At 49.1% G+C, this 15,491-nt stretch overlaps 1 protein-coding gene across 2 annotated transcripts in view; it reads right to left on the bottom strand.

Moving 5' to 3' along the window:
* Window positions 1–15,096, bottom strand: part of WDR62 (WD repeat domain 62) — a 41,573-nt gene extending 26,477 nt beyond the window's left edge. For both annotated transcript variants that reach the window (XM_045891334.3, XM_064581307.1), the window contains exons 1-9: window positions 14,785–15,096; window positions 11,314–11,405; window positions 10,337–10,399; window positions 7,479–7,536; window positions 7,078–7,248; window positions 5,944–6,081; window positions 5,351–5,533; window positions 3,645–3,805; window positions 2,160–2,349 (exon numbers count right to left, since the gene is read on the bottom strand). In XM_045891334.3, coding sequence (XP_045747290.1) covers window positions 2,160–2,349; window positions 3,645–3,805; window positions 5,351–5,533; window positions 5,944–6,081; window positions 7,078–7,248; window positions 7,479–7,536; window positions 10,337–10,399; window positions 11,314–11,405; window positions 14,785–14,961 — 1,233 coding nt within the window. In that variant the 5' untranslated portion in view covers window positions 14,962–15,096. The remainder of the gene's footprint in view (window positions 1–2,159; window positions 2,350–3,644; window positions 3,806–5,350; window positions 5,534–5,943; window positions 6,082–7,077; window positions 7,249–7,478; window positions 7,537–10,336; window positions 10,400–11,313; window positions 11,406–14,784) is intronic.
* Window positions 15,097–15,491: the final 395 nt, after the last annotated feature.

The following is a 15,491-nucleotide window of genomic DNA, read 5'->3' as shown; positions in this document are numbered from 1 at the left end:
TGTATGTGTGCGCGCACACACTCTCAAAAAAAAAATAAATAAAATGGTTTAAATGGCAAATTTTATGCTATATGTATTTTACCATAATATGTATGTACACTTACATCCGCCTAAATAAATGGGGTCATAAGGGAGAGAATATGGTATATAACAGCTACATGACTAGATCACGTAGATGTAGTATAATTATTTTAAAAAACTGAGGGAGAATGGAAAGAACATATGCAAAAAAACTGTTTTAACTCTTTTCAAAATTGAGTAATGGTCATTCTTAGACTGTTGTACCTATAATGTGGGAATAAGTAAATGATTAACGGGGATATTCTAATTCCATCATCCCCCACATCTTTAGCTTTCCAAAAGCATCAATCCAATACCTATGAGCATCCCCAGCACTTAGACTGTGAATTTGAAACACCAATTCAAGCTGAAAACAGAACTCTGGGCTTCTTTAAGAAATGGCCTCAGTCTGGGATAGGAAATGTACAAGATGAGGCTGGAACATCTTGTCATCTCAAATAGCAAGGTAGCTCCCAAAGAAAGACTACTAGGGTCATGTCCAAAGGACTCAGGAGCCAACTTGGAGAGGCTCCTAATAGTCAAAGATGGGACAATCTGAGCTTCAATAATGTTAATAATTGCAATGGATTAAAATATATCCAATATATTTACATATATGAATATATAATGATATTAAATAAAAACAACTAGTTACCTTTAGAGGACAGGGAACCAATTCATTATCTTGAAAACTGGTAAATAAAGGGAAAGAATCAAGCATTTATCCTGCCTTTCCTATATGAAGTGTACCACTGGGTGACCAAATGGTAGATGAGGGGAAGTGTTTCTTCATATAAGTAGTCCAACTAATAAAAAGAAATGATAGAATTAGAATATCACCATACTGCAACCCCCAAGGAATAAATGGATCTAGGCATTGAGCATCAACAGCTGCTAACAATAATCAATAAACTGTACATTTCCTTCGTGTGGTTTTCTAGATCTGTGTTATTTAAAAAAAAAAAATATGAAGGATAGAGAGTTAGGACATTGGGAGTTGCAGAAGAAGAGAAAGAATCAGGTAGAGGCAATTTTTAAATTGTACTGGCTGTTCTTTCCAGAACTGATAAAATGATGCACCCACAGATATTTTTGTTGAGGAGACAGATATATATATAAATAACAGGCAGATGCAAAGGAAATGAACTGAAAGAACACATAATAAACTAATAACAAAGGTGAGGGTGAGAAAGAGCAGGATTGGGGGGGTGGGGAGGTGATCAAAATAGACTTTAGCTTTATAATATTTCACCTTTTTTTTTCCCAAAGAGAATATATTTATATATAAAATTTTAAAGTTATTTCAAAAACATTCTTGTTAAGTGAGTAAAGTGCTATCAGCAGAAACGTCAGATCCATGAAAGCAGATGGATTCAAGCAGTCAAAGGGCTGAATAATGCTCATTCAAAAGGATCAAGTTATTTCTCCCAATTCTGAATTGGGCCACTGAAAACATAATTTCTCCAGGACAAATGCTCCTAGCAGTAAGAAATTTTCAGGGGCAGGGGGAGGTAGAATACAATTATTTCCCCCACCAGTTGTCTTATTTGCAAGGAAAACAGAACAGCTTTAGAGAATGAAAACACCCCAAAGACTCATTCTCCGAAAACCTCAACACTTGACAAAGCACTCAGCTACACAAGCAGCCCTCCACAGCTAGTTCTCCGAGGTCCACACGCCCCTGCCGCCGTTCTCCCCAGTGGCTGCCTGCCTCTGCCCCTCACCTCCTGCAGGTCTCTGCTTCACTCTCACGTCCTCAGAGAGGCCTTCCCTGATCAGTCTCCTCTCAAGAACAGCACCCTTGGTCCCCTTTCCCCTACACTGTTTTGTCTCTGCAGAGGTAGTGTCGCTTGGCTGTTACTGATGATGTGTGTGAGTTTACTCTCCCACCCAAATGTGAGCTCCAGCAGGGCAGGACTTTTGTCAGTTTCCTTCCCAGCTGTGTCCCCAGCACCTAGAACAGCATCCGGTACCAAGCTGGGGCCATGAGTATCTTGTGAAGGAAGGGCTGAATGGGTTCCCCAAACTGCAGAAGCTTTTCCCAGCTGAGCCCCGGATGGGAGCTGAGCAGGGGCAGAGGTAGGAAAAGAGGGACTCACCTCCACGTTCCAGACGTAGGAGCTGTGGAAGAGCTCCGACCATATCTTGCCTACTTTGTTGATGTCTTTGACATCCCAGATGTAGATGCTGTGGTCCTTATACACGCAAGACAGCCACTGATGGATGGGGTCGAAGGTCAGTGCCACTGTATCCGGGTAGACTGCTTCTGCCTTCCTGCGGAAGAGGAAGCTAACAAGGCCACATGGTCATCAGTCACCATCAATGTCAGTGTGAGCAGTGACAGCTGTCTCTGGTGACACTCGAGCTGCCTCTTGCCTGGCAATGCCATCCCTTATGGTAACTGGGGTGGTTCATCTCCCACTCCAACTCTACTCTCTTCCTCCTTCTTCCTTTGCTTTTGCTTCTAGTACAGAGGTTGTAAACTGGAAGCTTCTGCCTGGCCCCTGAGAACATCTGAATTTTCACCTCCCCTCATTTCACCCACCCAAGCTCCATCCTCTCTTTGAGCATGGAAGAATGATGGGCACGTACCTTAGTTCTTTCTCATTAGCCCCATCAGCACATGACCAAAAATCCCTATGCCAGGGGGACTGGGGAGTTGTCACCTGGCCTGGGGCCTCCCTGCAAAGGCTACAGTTTACTGAGCACTTACTACGGGCCGATCTGAGAGCTTTAGCTACGCTGAATTCCCACAGTCTCCACGAGCAGTAGGTACTATATTTCACAGATGAGGAAACTAAAGCACACACAGCGAAGGTGGCAGAGCTGGGTGGCCTGGCCACCGCAACACAGCACTGTGGGTCACTCGGAAAATGTACCCAGGAGGTAGTGTCTGGCGGTCTACAAAGAGGCAACCCCAGGCACCCAGCACCCCCTGGTTAGGTGGCCCCTCCCCCCAACAGCCTTACACCATAGCTCAGCCCTTCCACCCACTCTCAACATGACAGCCAGAGGGCTCTAATGCTTAAGGCCGACCGTATAACTAACTCCAATGCCTGAAATCTCCAGTGGCTACCCACTGACCTCAGAAAAGACTACAAAGCTCCCCCTGCCAGCCTCCATCAATGTTCAGAACTGTCTAACATCCTCCCCTGGCGCACTCCAGCCATGCAGCCCCTAGCTGTTCACGCAACATGCCAAGCCCAGGGCGTTTTGCCCATCAGGTCTTTATACTTGCTGTTAGGACCCACCTCTCCACATAGCTGGCTCCTCCTCACCAGAGACACCTCCTCTGGCTCCCAAGCAACACAGCCCCACCGCCAGGCACTTTCCTTCCTGAGTTCCTGGTTTATGTCACCAGAGCACTTAGGGCTATCTGAAACGACCTTGTTTGTATACTTGTTTATCATCAAGCTCCCTCACTAGACCGCAGACTTCATGGTGGCAGAGATTTTGCTGCCTCGCTCTAACTCTATCCTTCCAGCCCAGGGCTGGCCAGGTGGGTACGTTAAGCTGGAAGCACGAACGGATGTCAGCAGACAGACTCTGGGTGGGCCCCTCTCCCACCCTCTGCAGGGCAGTACCTGGGCTCCAGGCCCTGGGCCACGTCCACCCCAAGGTAGTGTGGTTTGGGCAGGTTCGCGAGGTACTGTAGGCTGTGGGCCTGGAAGATGCGGACTATCCCATCTGTGCAGCCGCAGAAGATGAGCTCTTGGCTGACACAGAGGCAGGAAGATAAGGAGACCTGTGGGGGCAAAGGGGACCCAAGTGGACTTGATGCTCCATGTAACCCAGTGCAGAGACATAGGGACTAACAGAGCAGACGTCAGCCTCCAGAGAAGCCTTAGAGTTCCTTGGGTCTAAGAAGCCCATTTCAGCAAATTGTAAACTTCTGGAATCAGGAATATTAGCAGTCACTACTGAAGGAAACGTGCCAGCAGGCAGGCAGAGGCACAAACAGCAAAAGAACTGTCATCACTGTCTATAGAGAAACTCAGCTGTGTGTGGAAAATCATCTGCTCAGCAGACTATGACCTTGGAGAGGTAACATGCAGAAGCACGGTGGAATTGGGGGCTTATGTTTTATTCCCTATTGTTTAAAAACAACTTCAGAGAGATTAGACTTCAGAGCAACACGGAAAAATGTGACTGTATACAGAAAAGGCTCTCGGACCCGCTATCCCACCAGGATACCCAGATAGAAGGGGCAGGAAGTGCCAGACCTCTGGATGCTGATTAGAGGAGCTTTTCCAAATCTAGAGGGACTTAATTTATAAGTCATTTAAGACAACTGCTCAGGGGCTAATCATCCATCTGTCGAAAGCTTTGGACTTGCTTAACCTGCTGAAGTTCTAGAAAGAGGATTCAAACGAGAAAAAAACAAATGATGTTTAACCATCTAGGAAAAACAGATGAAACTCCCAATTCTTCCACAGGCCTGATGCCATTAGCCCTAAAGGTGAGTTCTAGAGGGGAGCCACAGGAGCAGGGCTAGGAAAAGGAGGTAAAACCATGATGCTCCTGCTGAGAGCCATCCAGTCTCAGAACAGGAAAACGGTTTGGATTCAAACCCTCAGAACCTGAAGAAAAGTGGTTCTGCAATTTATAAGTATGTCATCCTTTAATTTAAAATGTTACGTATTTCGGGGCATCTGGGTGGCTCAGTTGGTTAAGCGACTGCCTTCGGCTCAGGTCATGATCTCAGGGTCCTGGGATCGAGCCCCGCATCGGGCTCCTTACTCGGCGGGAAGCCTGCTTCTCCCTCTCCCACTCCCCCTGCTTGTGTTCCCCCTCTCGCTGTCTCTCTCTCTGTCAAAAGAATCTTAAAAAATAAATAAAATAAAACGTTATGTATTTTTAAAATAGTCCTTTTTTGACTGAAAAACAAAGTGAATAATACCTTAGATTAAAAAAAAAAAAAAAGATGCAGTCTTCCCACCAGCTACGAGTACTCAGTGAAGAAGAGAAATGGGGACTGGGTCAAACAGTGATGGGAGAGAATTGTAACCTTGAGCCCATGACAGGGAACCAGGAACTGTGCTGCCTGCCTTCTATTTATTATCTCATGGGACTCCCTGATCAACTCTGTGAGGTAGGCAGCAGGATTTCCATTTTACAGATGAGGAAACTGAGGTTCAGAGAGGGAGAGTCACTCACCCAGAGTCTCACAAGCAGAACTTCTGAGGAGTCAGACCCAGAGTGAGTGGGATCAACTACCAGGCAGGGATATTACTGAGTATCCTGGGAAGAGTGTTTTTCCCCTTGTTGGCAGGGAGGAGGGGTGGGGTACCTTCAGGTTGATCCACTTCTCCAGCACCCTCTTCTCGTTGAACTGGCAAAGGAGGCCCGAGTAGGACACACAGAAGGTACTGCCTGCCATCTGGCCCCGGCCGCAAGCCACGCCGCAGAAGATGTTGTTGTGCAGCTCACCCAGGATGCCTGAACGCCCTACAAGGGGCACCGTGCCCGTCACCTGGAGGCATAGAAGGGCACGGTAAGACACTGTCCACATGGCCTAGATCCCAGCAAGGTCACAATGGGACTCTTACGGCCAGAGACTATGACACAGAGCTCAACAGAAGGACTCTAAGACATTCCTCCAAATGGAGAAGGGAAGAAAAAAACAGAATACACACTTCCAGGCAGAGGGGCTGGAAGGCAGCAGTCCAGGAAAGAGATCTGGCCCCAGGGTCAGTGGGTGGGGAGGAGATTTCCCAGCAGGGCCTGACACCACCTACAGAGCAGGCCCAGAAGCAGAAGTTGAACCAGAGGCCAGACAACCTTTGAGGCCATTGCCTCCAAATCTCAGGTAAAAACAGTAGTCCATACTGCTCCTAAGGTTACTCCCCCAGCCTGGCTAAGGGGGCAGGGTAAGAAACCTACCTTTGCTTCTGTGGAGACTTCCAAGAACCAGAACCTCACGTGCCGGTTCCCTACAGTGACAAAATAGCTGCTGTCCTCTGAGAAGGAGAGGGCGATGACCCTGCACGATACCTTGTTGGAAGCCACCACAATGTCTTTCTGGAAAAAATCAATGCAGACAAATTTATGCCAGCACCCATCCATTGGATCATTTGTGCCTTTGCTCTCAGCCCTATATCTCCTCACCCTCCCCTGCTCCAAGTCGGTTTTCTTTGGGTCCTCCAGTGAGCTGCTTTATGGAAAAACCTATGTGTGGCACTCTTATCTTTCCCAATACAGAGGAGACTTGAGGCTTGGAAAGGTTTCCACATGTAAGTTCCAGAGCTCTCCCCAAGAGTCCATGCTCTACAGCTCACACACGGCTGAGCCTGCACAGCATGAAATCCTCTCGATAGTCCTATGTGGAAGGTGCTTCTCCCCACCTCTGCCAGGCACAGAGAGGTAGTGTCATGTGCTTAAGGTCACACAGCAGGTAATGAACAGAGCCAGGATTTGATACCCACCTCTGCCACCTCCAAGTCCTCCCCTAGCTGTTCCAAAGTCCAGCCTTCCGGCACATAACTCATTGAATTCTCACAACTCAATGAGGTAGATGCTAGCATATCCATCTTACAGATGAGGAAAGACTCACAGAGAAATAAAGTCACTTGCTCAAGGTCACAGCTGGTCTATATGAAAATAATTATGTAGGGGCACCTGGGTGGCTCAGTTGGTTAAGCAACTGCCTTCAGCTCAGGTCATGATCCTGGAGTTCCAGGATCGAGTTCCGCATCGGGCTCTCTGCTCAGCAGGGAGTCTGCTTCTCCCTCTGACCCTCCCCTCTCTCATGTGCTCTCTCTCTCAAATAAATAAATAAATAAAATCTTAAAAAAAAAAGAAAAGAAAATAATTATGTAATTCCACTAGTTGAGAGCTTGTCATATGCCTCACAGTAAGTGTCTAGAACGGGGATCAGCATGCAATAGGTGCTCAATAAATATTTTTTTTGATAAATGAACACTTTCACCAAATTATTTCATTTAGTTCGCTCAACGCCTGAGCCTCAGAGTGCTCTGGCAGCTGGCTGCCGGCCCACACCCCCACCGGTCATCTCACCTTCCAGTTCCAGACGTTGAGTACCATGTCGTGCTGGTAGCCCATGGACACAATGTGCTTCATATTGGGGGAGAAGGCCACACAGGCCACGCCGTACTTGTGGCCCACCATCTCTGCCACCTGACTCTTCTCATCCACGTCCCAGATGCGCACAGCAGGCCTGTGCCCGTTCTGGGGAAGGTGGGGCCGTTACTGCGGATAGGTTCTGCGCCAGGCAGGGCTAGAAGGGCTATTAGGGCTGAAATTGGCATTGCCCCAGGATGTGTCCAAAAGCCGCCTCCCCCATCTGCCATGGGACTTTCTGGTCTGGGGAGAAGCTATTCTAGGGACTTCCCAGGCCTACTGGGGGGTAGAAGGAATGGCCCCAGATCCCTCCCCACCCAGTCACCATCACAACTCACCTCCCCCGTCACTATGTACTTCCCATCAGGGGAGAAGGCCAGAGCACTCAGAGACTTCCTGGGGGTAAGGAAAGGGGCTGGTCACTGGTTCCAAGGTGGGGTAGGCAGCCGGACCCCTGTCTGGCTGTGCTCACAGAACTCTGCCCACTCTCTGCTTCCAAGCCTTGAGAGAGGCCAGGAGAGGGGAGTGCCAGCAGGTCCCACAGAGCCACAGCTGCCTATGGGCCCAGCACAGCACACAGGGCGTCCCTTGCATTCCCTGCTGCCAGAAGGGGGTCAGTGGCACAGGGAAATGGGAGTCAAAGCAAAGGCTGCAAACCCAGATGGGGGCGTCACTGGACAGGGACCTTCCTTTCCTCTCCCTCAGGAGGGGTGGGCTCCCTAAGACCCCACCCACCCTGTAACCCCGAGAAATTCAGGTACAGGAAATGGCACAGATCTGGCCTAACTATGGGGGGTGGTACTGAAGGGCAGATCCTGGCAGACCGCACCCAGACACAAGCCTGCAGCATGCGCTCCACAGCTAAACACGCATGGTGTTCTGGAAAACCCATGAACAATTAACACCTTTCTCTCCAGCCTGCACAAGGACGGAGTCACCAGACTCGTCTGCGTGTTTTCTTGGCAGCAAGTTTCAGGGTTCCCGGACTACACTGTTGTTTTCTTCTCCCCTCTCTTTTTTATCTGTGCTCCTTAATAGTCTAGTAATTGCCTCCCTCACCTGAGTTAATTGGTGTGCAAATCTGTAAGTAAGTCCTGCGTTCTGACAATCTCACAGAGCATTTATCATCATCACCTCAAGTCTGGTGGCCTCCCATCACTCCTACAGCAGCAGACAAGGCAAGCCGCCTGTCCGATGGCCACTTGCCCCTGCTTCCTCACCGACAGAATCCGAGTTTTAATTAGGATGGCTGCACCCCCAGCGCGAGCGCAGTCCCTCACGTCTCTTGCAGCCACACGGGCACAGCTGCAGTTCACTCTGGCCAACGAGACGTAAGCTGAAATGCTGTGTGTGGTTTCCAGAAGGGCTTCTCAAAGGGAACTCTTTGCCCTGATCGCCAGTCACGCTCCTTCCGAATCAAGGACATGACAGCCAGAACTCATCTCGGACCATGAGACGGCCTCGAGAACAGGAGCCGCCCAACAGGCATGGTGGAACAGAAAGCCAGGCAGCCAGGGGTTCCTGATGCTCGCAGAGACACCAGCCGCCTGGGTGCCCACCTCCAGACCGCATCCGCGCAAGAAGGGTACGTGCCCTTGCGTTTGAAGCCAAGCTTGCTGTGGCTTTCTGTTGTCTGTAGCCACTGCTGACCTGTCGCCTGCCTTGAGCCTGGGCCCGGCTCTCTGCAAAATGCTATACGGACATCACTGCACTCATTCCTCAAGGGCACTCTCTGGAGTCAGGACTCTCAGCCAGTTCTGAGATGAGGAGACCTCAACACAGGGAAGTCCTGCCCATGTGACCTAACCTGACAGCGCAGGGCCCCGGCCGCACATCAGAATGCCCTGCAGAGCCTTTGTAAAATGTCAAAGCCATGCTAAGACTAGTGAAGGAAAGTCTGATGAGGAACAGGGTAATATCTGCAATTTCAGAGAAGCTCCCCGCAAGATACTCACTAATCGCCAGAGGAAAAGAGGCTTCACAGCGGGAAAGCCTGGCAGACACCACCTTCACCAAGGGCCCGAGCGAACACCACCAGTCATAGGAGAGATCAATATCTAGCCTCTTGCCAGAATGCAGAGGCGAAAGCAGCATTCCTTCTGCTACAGAACCTCAGTCTATGAGGAAACATCAGACAAGCCCAAAGGCTGGGGCATTCTACAAAACACCTGGCCTGTAATCCTCAAGTGTCAAGGTCATCGAAGTCAAGAACAGATGAAGAAACCCTTCAGACTGAAAAAGCCTGAAGAGACAACTAAATGCAACGTGTGATACTGGACAGAACCCTTTCGCTCTAAAGAACATTCTTGGGATAAATGCTAAAACTTGAAAGAGGCTTAAATAGTAGTGATGTACCAATTTTAATTTCCTGCCTTTGCTGATCGTATTGTGGTTTTGAAGGCTAATGCTCCCCCCACTGGAAATACACACTGAAATAATCAGAGGTACAGGGGTGTCATGTCTGCAGCTTGCTCTCAAATGGTTCAGAAAAAAAAATTACCACATATATAGACCAAGAATGATAAAGCAAATGTGGCAAAAGGTTAACATTTGGGGAAAATGGGTGAAAGGTATACAGGCATTTCTTTCTACTGTTCTTTAAAGTCTAAAATTATTTCAATATAAAAAGTTTAAAAATTGCCAGTACCCAGAAGTGGCTTCTGTCTCCGCCTCATCTCGCCCTCACTCACTTCTTTATTCCAGGCACAGGACTCCCTGGCTGCTCCTCAAAAACTCCAAGATTCTTAACCACTGCAGGGCCTTTGTGCTTGGGGCTCCCTCTACCTGGAACACTCTCCCCACACTTTCACAGGGGTCACCCCCTTACTTCTCAGCCTCCAGGAGGCCTTCCCTGGGCCCTCTGATATGGTTCCCCTGTCCCCCACCATTCTCTGCCTGCACACCCACCCTAACACGTCCTCATTCTTTCCTCCACAGCAATGGTCAGAGTTGCCTAGTAATTTGCCAACTGGTTTAGTCGTCCCCCGCTGCTGAGCTATCAGCTCTACAAGAGCAGAGATTCTCACTGTCCTCAGCACCTGGAATACTACCTAGCACAAAGCAGCAGAATGTAGCTGAACCAGTGGGTAAGTGAATGAGTTAGTCACCCACCTACAAGCTTCCAAGCAATGTGGGGAAGGGGGTAGGTGCCAGGACCCTGGTCCCACCCCTACCCAATGCCCAGGGCCCAGCCTACCTGGCAGTGTTAAAAACGTGCTGCTGCTTGTTTTCCTTGGGATTCAAAATCACCACCACACAGCTGGGGAGAAAGAGGAAAATGTGCCCAAACTAAAGGACGTACTAGGGTCCAAGGATGATTCCATTCCCGATAGAAGAGCCCACACATAAATAAGGCTCCCTCTGAACAGAAGAGTCTCTCCTCCGCCTCCAGGTATCTACGCTGAGAATTCTAGGGCACTGCACATTATTAAATAATATATTCTTAAACAAAAACCAACACTTCCTCTGTGGTAACTATTCTGTCAGACCTTCGGCTAATAAAGACCTTATGGGCATAAGCTCTTTAAATCCTCATAATTGCCAGGTGAAGTTGGACATCTTAGCCCCCTTTTAGAGATGAGGCAACTTGCAGCCCAGAGAGGGAAAAATCCTTTGCCCAGGGCCACCCAGCTGGTCAGGGACAGAGTGGGGATATGAATCCATACACTGTCAGATTCAAGAGCCCACCGCTGTCCTCTATCCTGGACTGCATCCCAAAGACTGAATAACGGGTATAGTTCATTAAGAAAGACTACAGGTCTGGCTTGCCCTATAGGCATGAAAGGGTCCCTTCAGTGCCTAGAACAGTGCCAGGCTAGATCAGTATCTGTGTAATCAACAGCAGGAGGATATCTTTCGGTCCTCTCAACTACCCAAGAGGAGGATATCACTAGTTCTGTTTTATGGATGAAAAATGAGGTGCTCACAGAGGACCTCACGTGGTGGATCACGTGGTGGAGCTGGGCCATAAATCCAGTTGTCTGACACCACGCCTTGGGTCTTTCCCAGGATTGCTGCCACCTCCCACCTGCAGTCACAATAAGGCTTTCATAGTGCTCACCACAGGCCAGGTACTATTCTAGACACGGATGGGCCCAGGGAATCCTCTCTGCAGCCCTCAGGGGCAGGTAGCTTGTCTGCAGTCTACATATGGAAAAGCCTCCATTCACTCACCCTGCTAGGTAGGCCACGTGGCCTGTGCCGGGGTCACAGGTTAGGCCACTGCTGTTCTGGGCTGTGATGCCAAGTACCTTCTCCAGTGACACCTGTGGAGAAAACATCCAAGTCAGAAGGACCTGTCCCAGGAGGTCCTTCGTGGCACCAGTGCTTCAGCCACCCATTCAGTCCCTGTGACCTCCAACACCAAGCTTCTACAGACAGGCTACCAACAGCTGACATTTGTTCTTCTCAACATGGCTTTGAAGGACACAGAATGGTGAGGAAGACAGACAAAATCCCTGCCCTCCTGGAGCTCACATTCTAGTGGTGATGGGATGGAGGACATAAAAAACAACAAATATGTAAAATAGATGTCAGGTGATGATAGGAGCAAAGAGAACAATAAAGCAGAGAAGGAGACTAGGAGTATAGGGGAAGGAGAGAAGGCCTCACTGAGAAGGTGACCTCTGAATAAGTTTCTTTCTAAGTATTTTATATGGATGAAAGGTTTGAAACCCTACAACAACGCAAGGAAGAAGGCGCAATTGTCACCCCTATTTTTTTTAAGATTTTTTTTTTTAATTTATTTGACAGAGAGAGACACAGCGAGAGAGGGAACACAAGCAGGGGGAGTGGGAGAGGGAGAAGCAGGCTTCCCGCTGAGCAGGGAGCCCAATGTGGGACTCGATCCCAGAACCCTGGGACCATGACCTGAGCCAAAGGCAGACGCTTAATGACTGAGCCACCCAGGCGCCTGTCACCCCTATTTTACAGATGAGGTCATTGAGACTCAAAATCCCACACCTGTGGAGTGGCAAGGTTGGGCTACAAACCCAGCTAGTCTTTGGCTCCAAAGCCAGTACCCTGGGCCCTGCAGGAGGGACAGCAGTGAGCAAGAGTGGACACCATCTGTTCCCTCAGCAAATTCACAGTCTAGAGGTTCAACAAGTAAAGAAACAAGTGAACAGTCACATTTAAAATTTAAAAATTCTCTAAGCAAAGCAATTTAAATGGGCGAGTCTCCATCACGGTTGATTAAAACTATTTAGAATATGGACTATTAGAACTGTGGTACTTTCATATCCTGAATATACTAGCTTCCAATTATTACAAAGTAAAGCATTCTCAAGCAAGTCCTTGGCCTCAGAAATGAGAGGCAAACATAGGATAATAATAGCTCACACTTCTTGAGCATTTACCAAGAGCCAGGCACTGTTTAAATACCTATAGCTGTACTGACTTATCTAATGTTCACAATAACCCTGTGATGTAGGCATTATCATCATCATCATCATCTCCATCTTACAGATGAGGATATAAAGGGGCCCAGAGAGGTAACCCATCCAGGAAGGAGCAGCACCAGAACTCTAACCCAAGCAATCAGGCAATGGCACTCACATCGTTTTTTATATCTGTCAATCAGCATTACTGGGTATTAATATAATGGTCATTTTTTAAAAAGATTTTATCTATTTATTCGACAGAGAAAAAGAGAGGGATCACAAGTAGGCAGAGCGGCAGGCAGAGGCAGAGGGAGAAGCAGGCTCCCCCCTGAGCAGAGAGCCTGACACAGGGTTAGATCCCAATGCGGGGCTCGATCCCAGAACCCCGGGATCATGACCTGAGCCAAAGGCAGATGCTTAACCAACTGAGCCACCCAGGCACCCCATAATGGTAATTTTTAAAGTAGATCTTATGTTAGCCAGAGGGACTCTGTGCCACCAAACAAGAAAAATAAATAAATGACACCAATTACCCAAAATACAGAATCAAAGCAGTAGTAGCTACCACTAATAGAGTAATTGCAATGTGCCAGGTATTGTTCTAATGCTTAAGATATGTGAGCTCACTTAATCCTCACAAATACCCTACAAGGGAATCTTTATATTATATTTATAAATATGTATTTACATTATTATTCTCATTATTCTCATTTATATTATATCCGTATTTCCTCAGATGAGGAAATTGAGGCACAGAACAGCTCATAACAAGAACAGAATTAAGGGGGCACTTGCGTGGCTAAGCATCTGCCTTTGGCTCAGGTCGTGATCTCAGGGTCCTGGGATAGAGCCCTGCATCGGGCTCCCTGCTCCACGGGGAGTATGCTTCTCTCTTTCCCTCTGCGCCCGGCTCACGCTTACTCTCTCTCACTCTCTCAAAATAAATAAATAAAATCTTAAACAAAACAAAACAGAATTAAGGTTTAAGCCCAGGCAGTCTGGGTCCAGAGGCTGCTTAACCACATTGCTTACTGCCTCTCTGAAATTGCTATTGCTATTCCTCTATTTTATACACAGGTTAGAGCTCACAAGGCACTTTCAGGAACATACAAGATAAGGGCTATGAAGTACAGGATGCTAGGTAAAAGATTAAAGTAGATGTCTGTCTTAGGCTGGGGTTCAAGAAGACCTCTCAGGGTAGGGATATTCAGGCTGAGAATTGAGGGATGAAGAGCCAGCCAGGTGGACTGCAGCGAAAAGCCCAGAGGACTCAGCAAACACTTAGGAGGTGGTAAAGATCTTGGAGCCCCAGGAAAACAGAAAGCAGGCTAGGGTGACTGACCATTGGTAAAAGAGAGGACAATGGAGGTATGGCCAGAGAGGTGGGCAGGGTCCACTTGCCCAGGCCTTGCAGCCAGGAATGGGTGATATAATCAGAGTGCAGCAGGAATCTTTGTGGCAGGAACAAGATCCACCAGCATCTACCATGTTTGCATCCTCTACCTGGACTCCGCCAAGCAGGTCATAGTCACAATTTCATTTCTGCTCCCTGCAACTCCATGGTATGGTTATTGTAACTTCTATTTTATAAAAACAGACTTTGTAGCTCAGAGAGTTGGAGAACAATTTTTTAAATTGCTGCTGTGCTAATGGAATTCCTTCTACCTACTCTAAAATCTTTGTTTCTCTAAGGACTCAGGGAACTGTTCTGTACGCCACCCCTCCCCCCCCCGGAAGCGGTGCTGAGATTTTACAATCACTCAAATGGTCTCCATAATTTGGGGTGGCAATATGTAATAATTCCACACTGGTAAGGGAGAAGGAAAGAGAAGGCAGGTAAGGCGAGAAGGTGGAGCGAACTGAGGGACAGACGAGGTAGGTAGGATTGGGGACTGAACACTGGTAGATACCCTAAAGATCCAGCGAAGAGAGAGGTCAACAAAAACGGAAGGGCCCAGAGAGACCTCTAAAGGTGACTGAAAGGATACGCAGGAAGGAGGGAGCCGATGGTGATTAGAACTAAAATACACTCGGAGGGAGGGGAGAAATGAGCTGGGAAAGGTGGGCACTGCCCGAGAGAGAAGGAAACGGGGGAGTGGGAGGAGCCCTGGCTAACGGGGCGGGACCTTGAAACGAAGCCGGCCAGAGAGGAGCCTGAGGGGACGAGCCGAGGGCTGATAGGCGGGGCCAACGATCTAAGGGCGGGACCAGGGGAGGCCCAGGGACCCCGGACCTGGGGTGGGCAGGGCAAACAGCTCCTCACCCGGTTCTGCACCGTGTCCTCCAGCGCCGCCGAGAATCGTGTCCGCCGCCGGAGACAGAGCGGCGGAGCGGGGGGCGGAGAGCCCTGGCCCCTCCGCGCCGGAACTCCCACCGTGACGGATGGCAGCTTCTCGACTGCATCGTTCCGCGCGTAGCCTCCGGGCCCCAAGGCTGCCATCGTCGTGCCGGAGCCCGGCGACCGTTACGCTCTTCAACCGCCGCCGCCGCCTCCGCGACCCACTAGAAGAGCAAACGGCCGCGGGAAAAGCCGCCGCCGCCGCCGCCGCTTCCTCCGCGACCCACTAGAAGAGCAAACGGCCGCGGGAAAAGCCGCCGCCGCCGCCCATTGGACGCGGCGGCCCGGGTCTGGCCAATGTCAGGGCTGCCGGGCGGCAGTTTAGACCAATGAGGGCTGAGAGGCGGAGCGAAGTATATGGCAGGGTGGAGCCATAGCTAGTTTACTTGATGTCTGATCAAGGGAAGTGGCGTTTTTTATGCGGTTTGTGTTTATCATTAACAGACATTAAGGTTTTAACTTTTACGTAGCTAAGACCAAAGCCTCCAGTTCGCTTTTTACTGCACTCCCCATCCCCGAGCAACTACCCACGCAATGGCAGTCACCCGGATGTAAGCGTAGGGTGGAGCCGAACGAGACGGACCACTTGGCGCAGGCTCAGAAAAGCCGTGACGCCACCTCTCCCCCAACAC

Source organism: Mirounga angustirostris, unplaced genomic scaffold (genome assembly GCF_029215605.1).
Source record: "Mirounga angustirostris isolate CCGP_5_RB_7025 unplaced genomic scaffold, mMirAng1.0.hap1 SCAF_16, whole genome shotgun sequence".
NCBI lineage: Eukaryota > Metazoa > Chordata > Mammalia > Carnivora > Phocidae > Mirounga > Mirounga angustirostris.
Note: the sequence above shows the minus strand (reverse complement) of the source record. Positions and strands in the feature narration are given on the sequence as shown.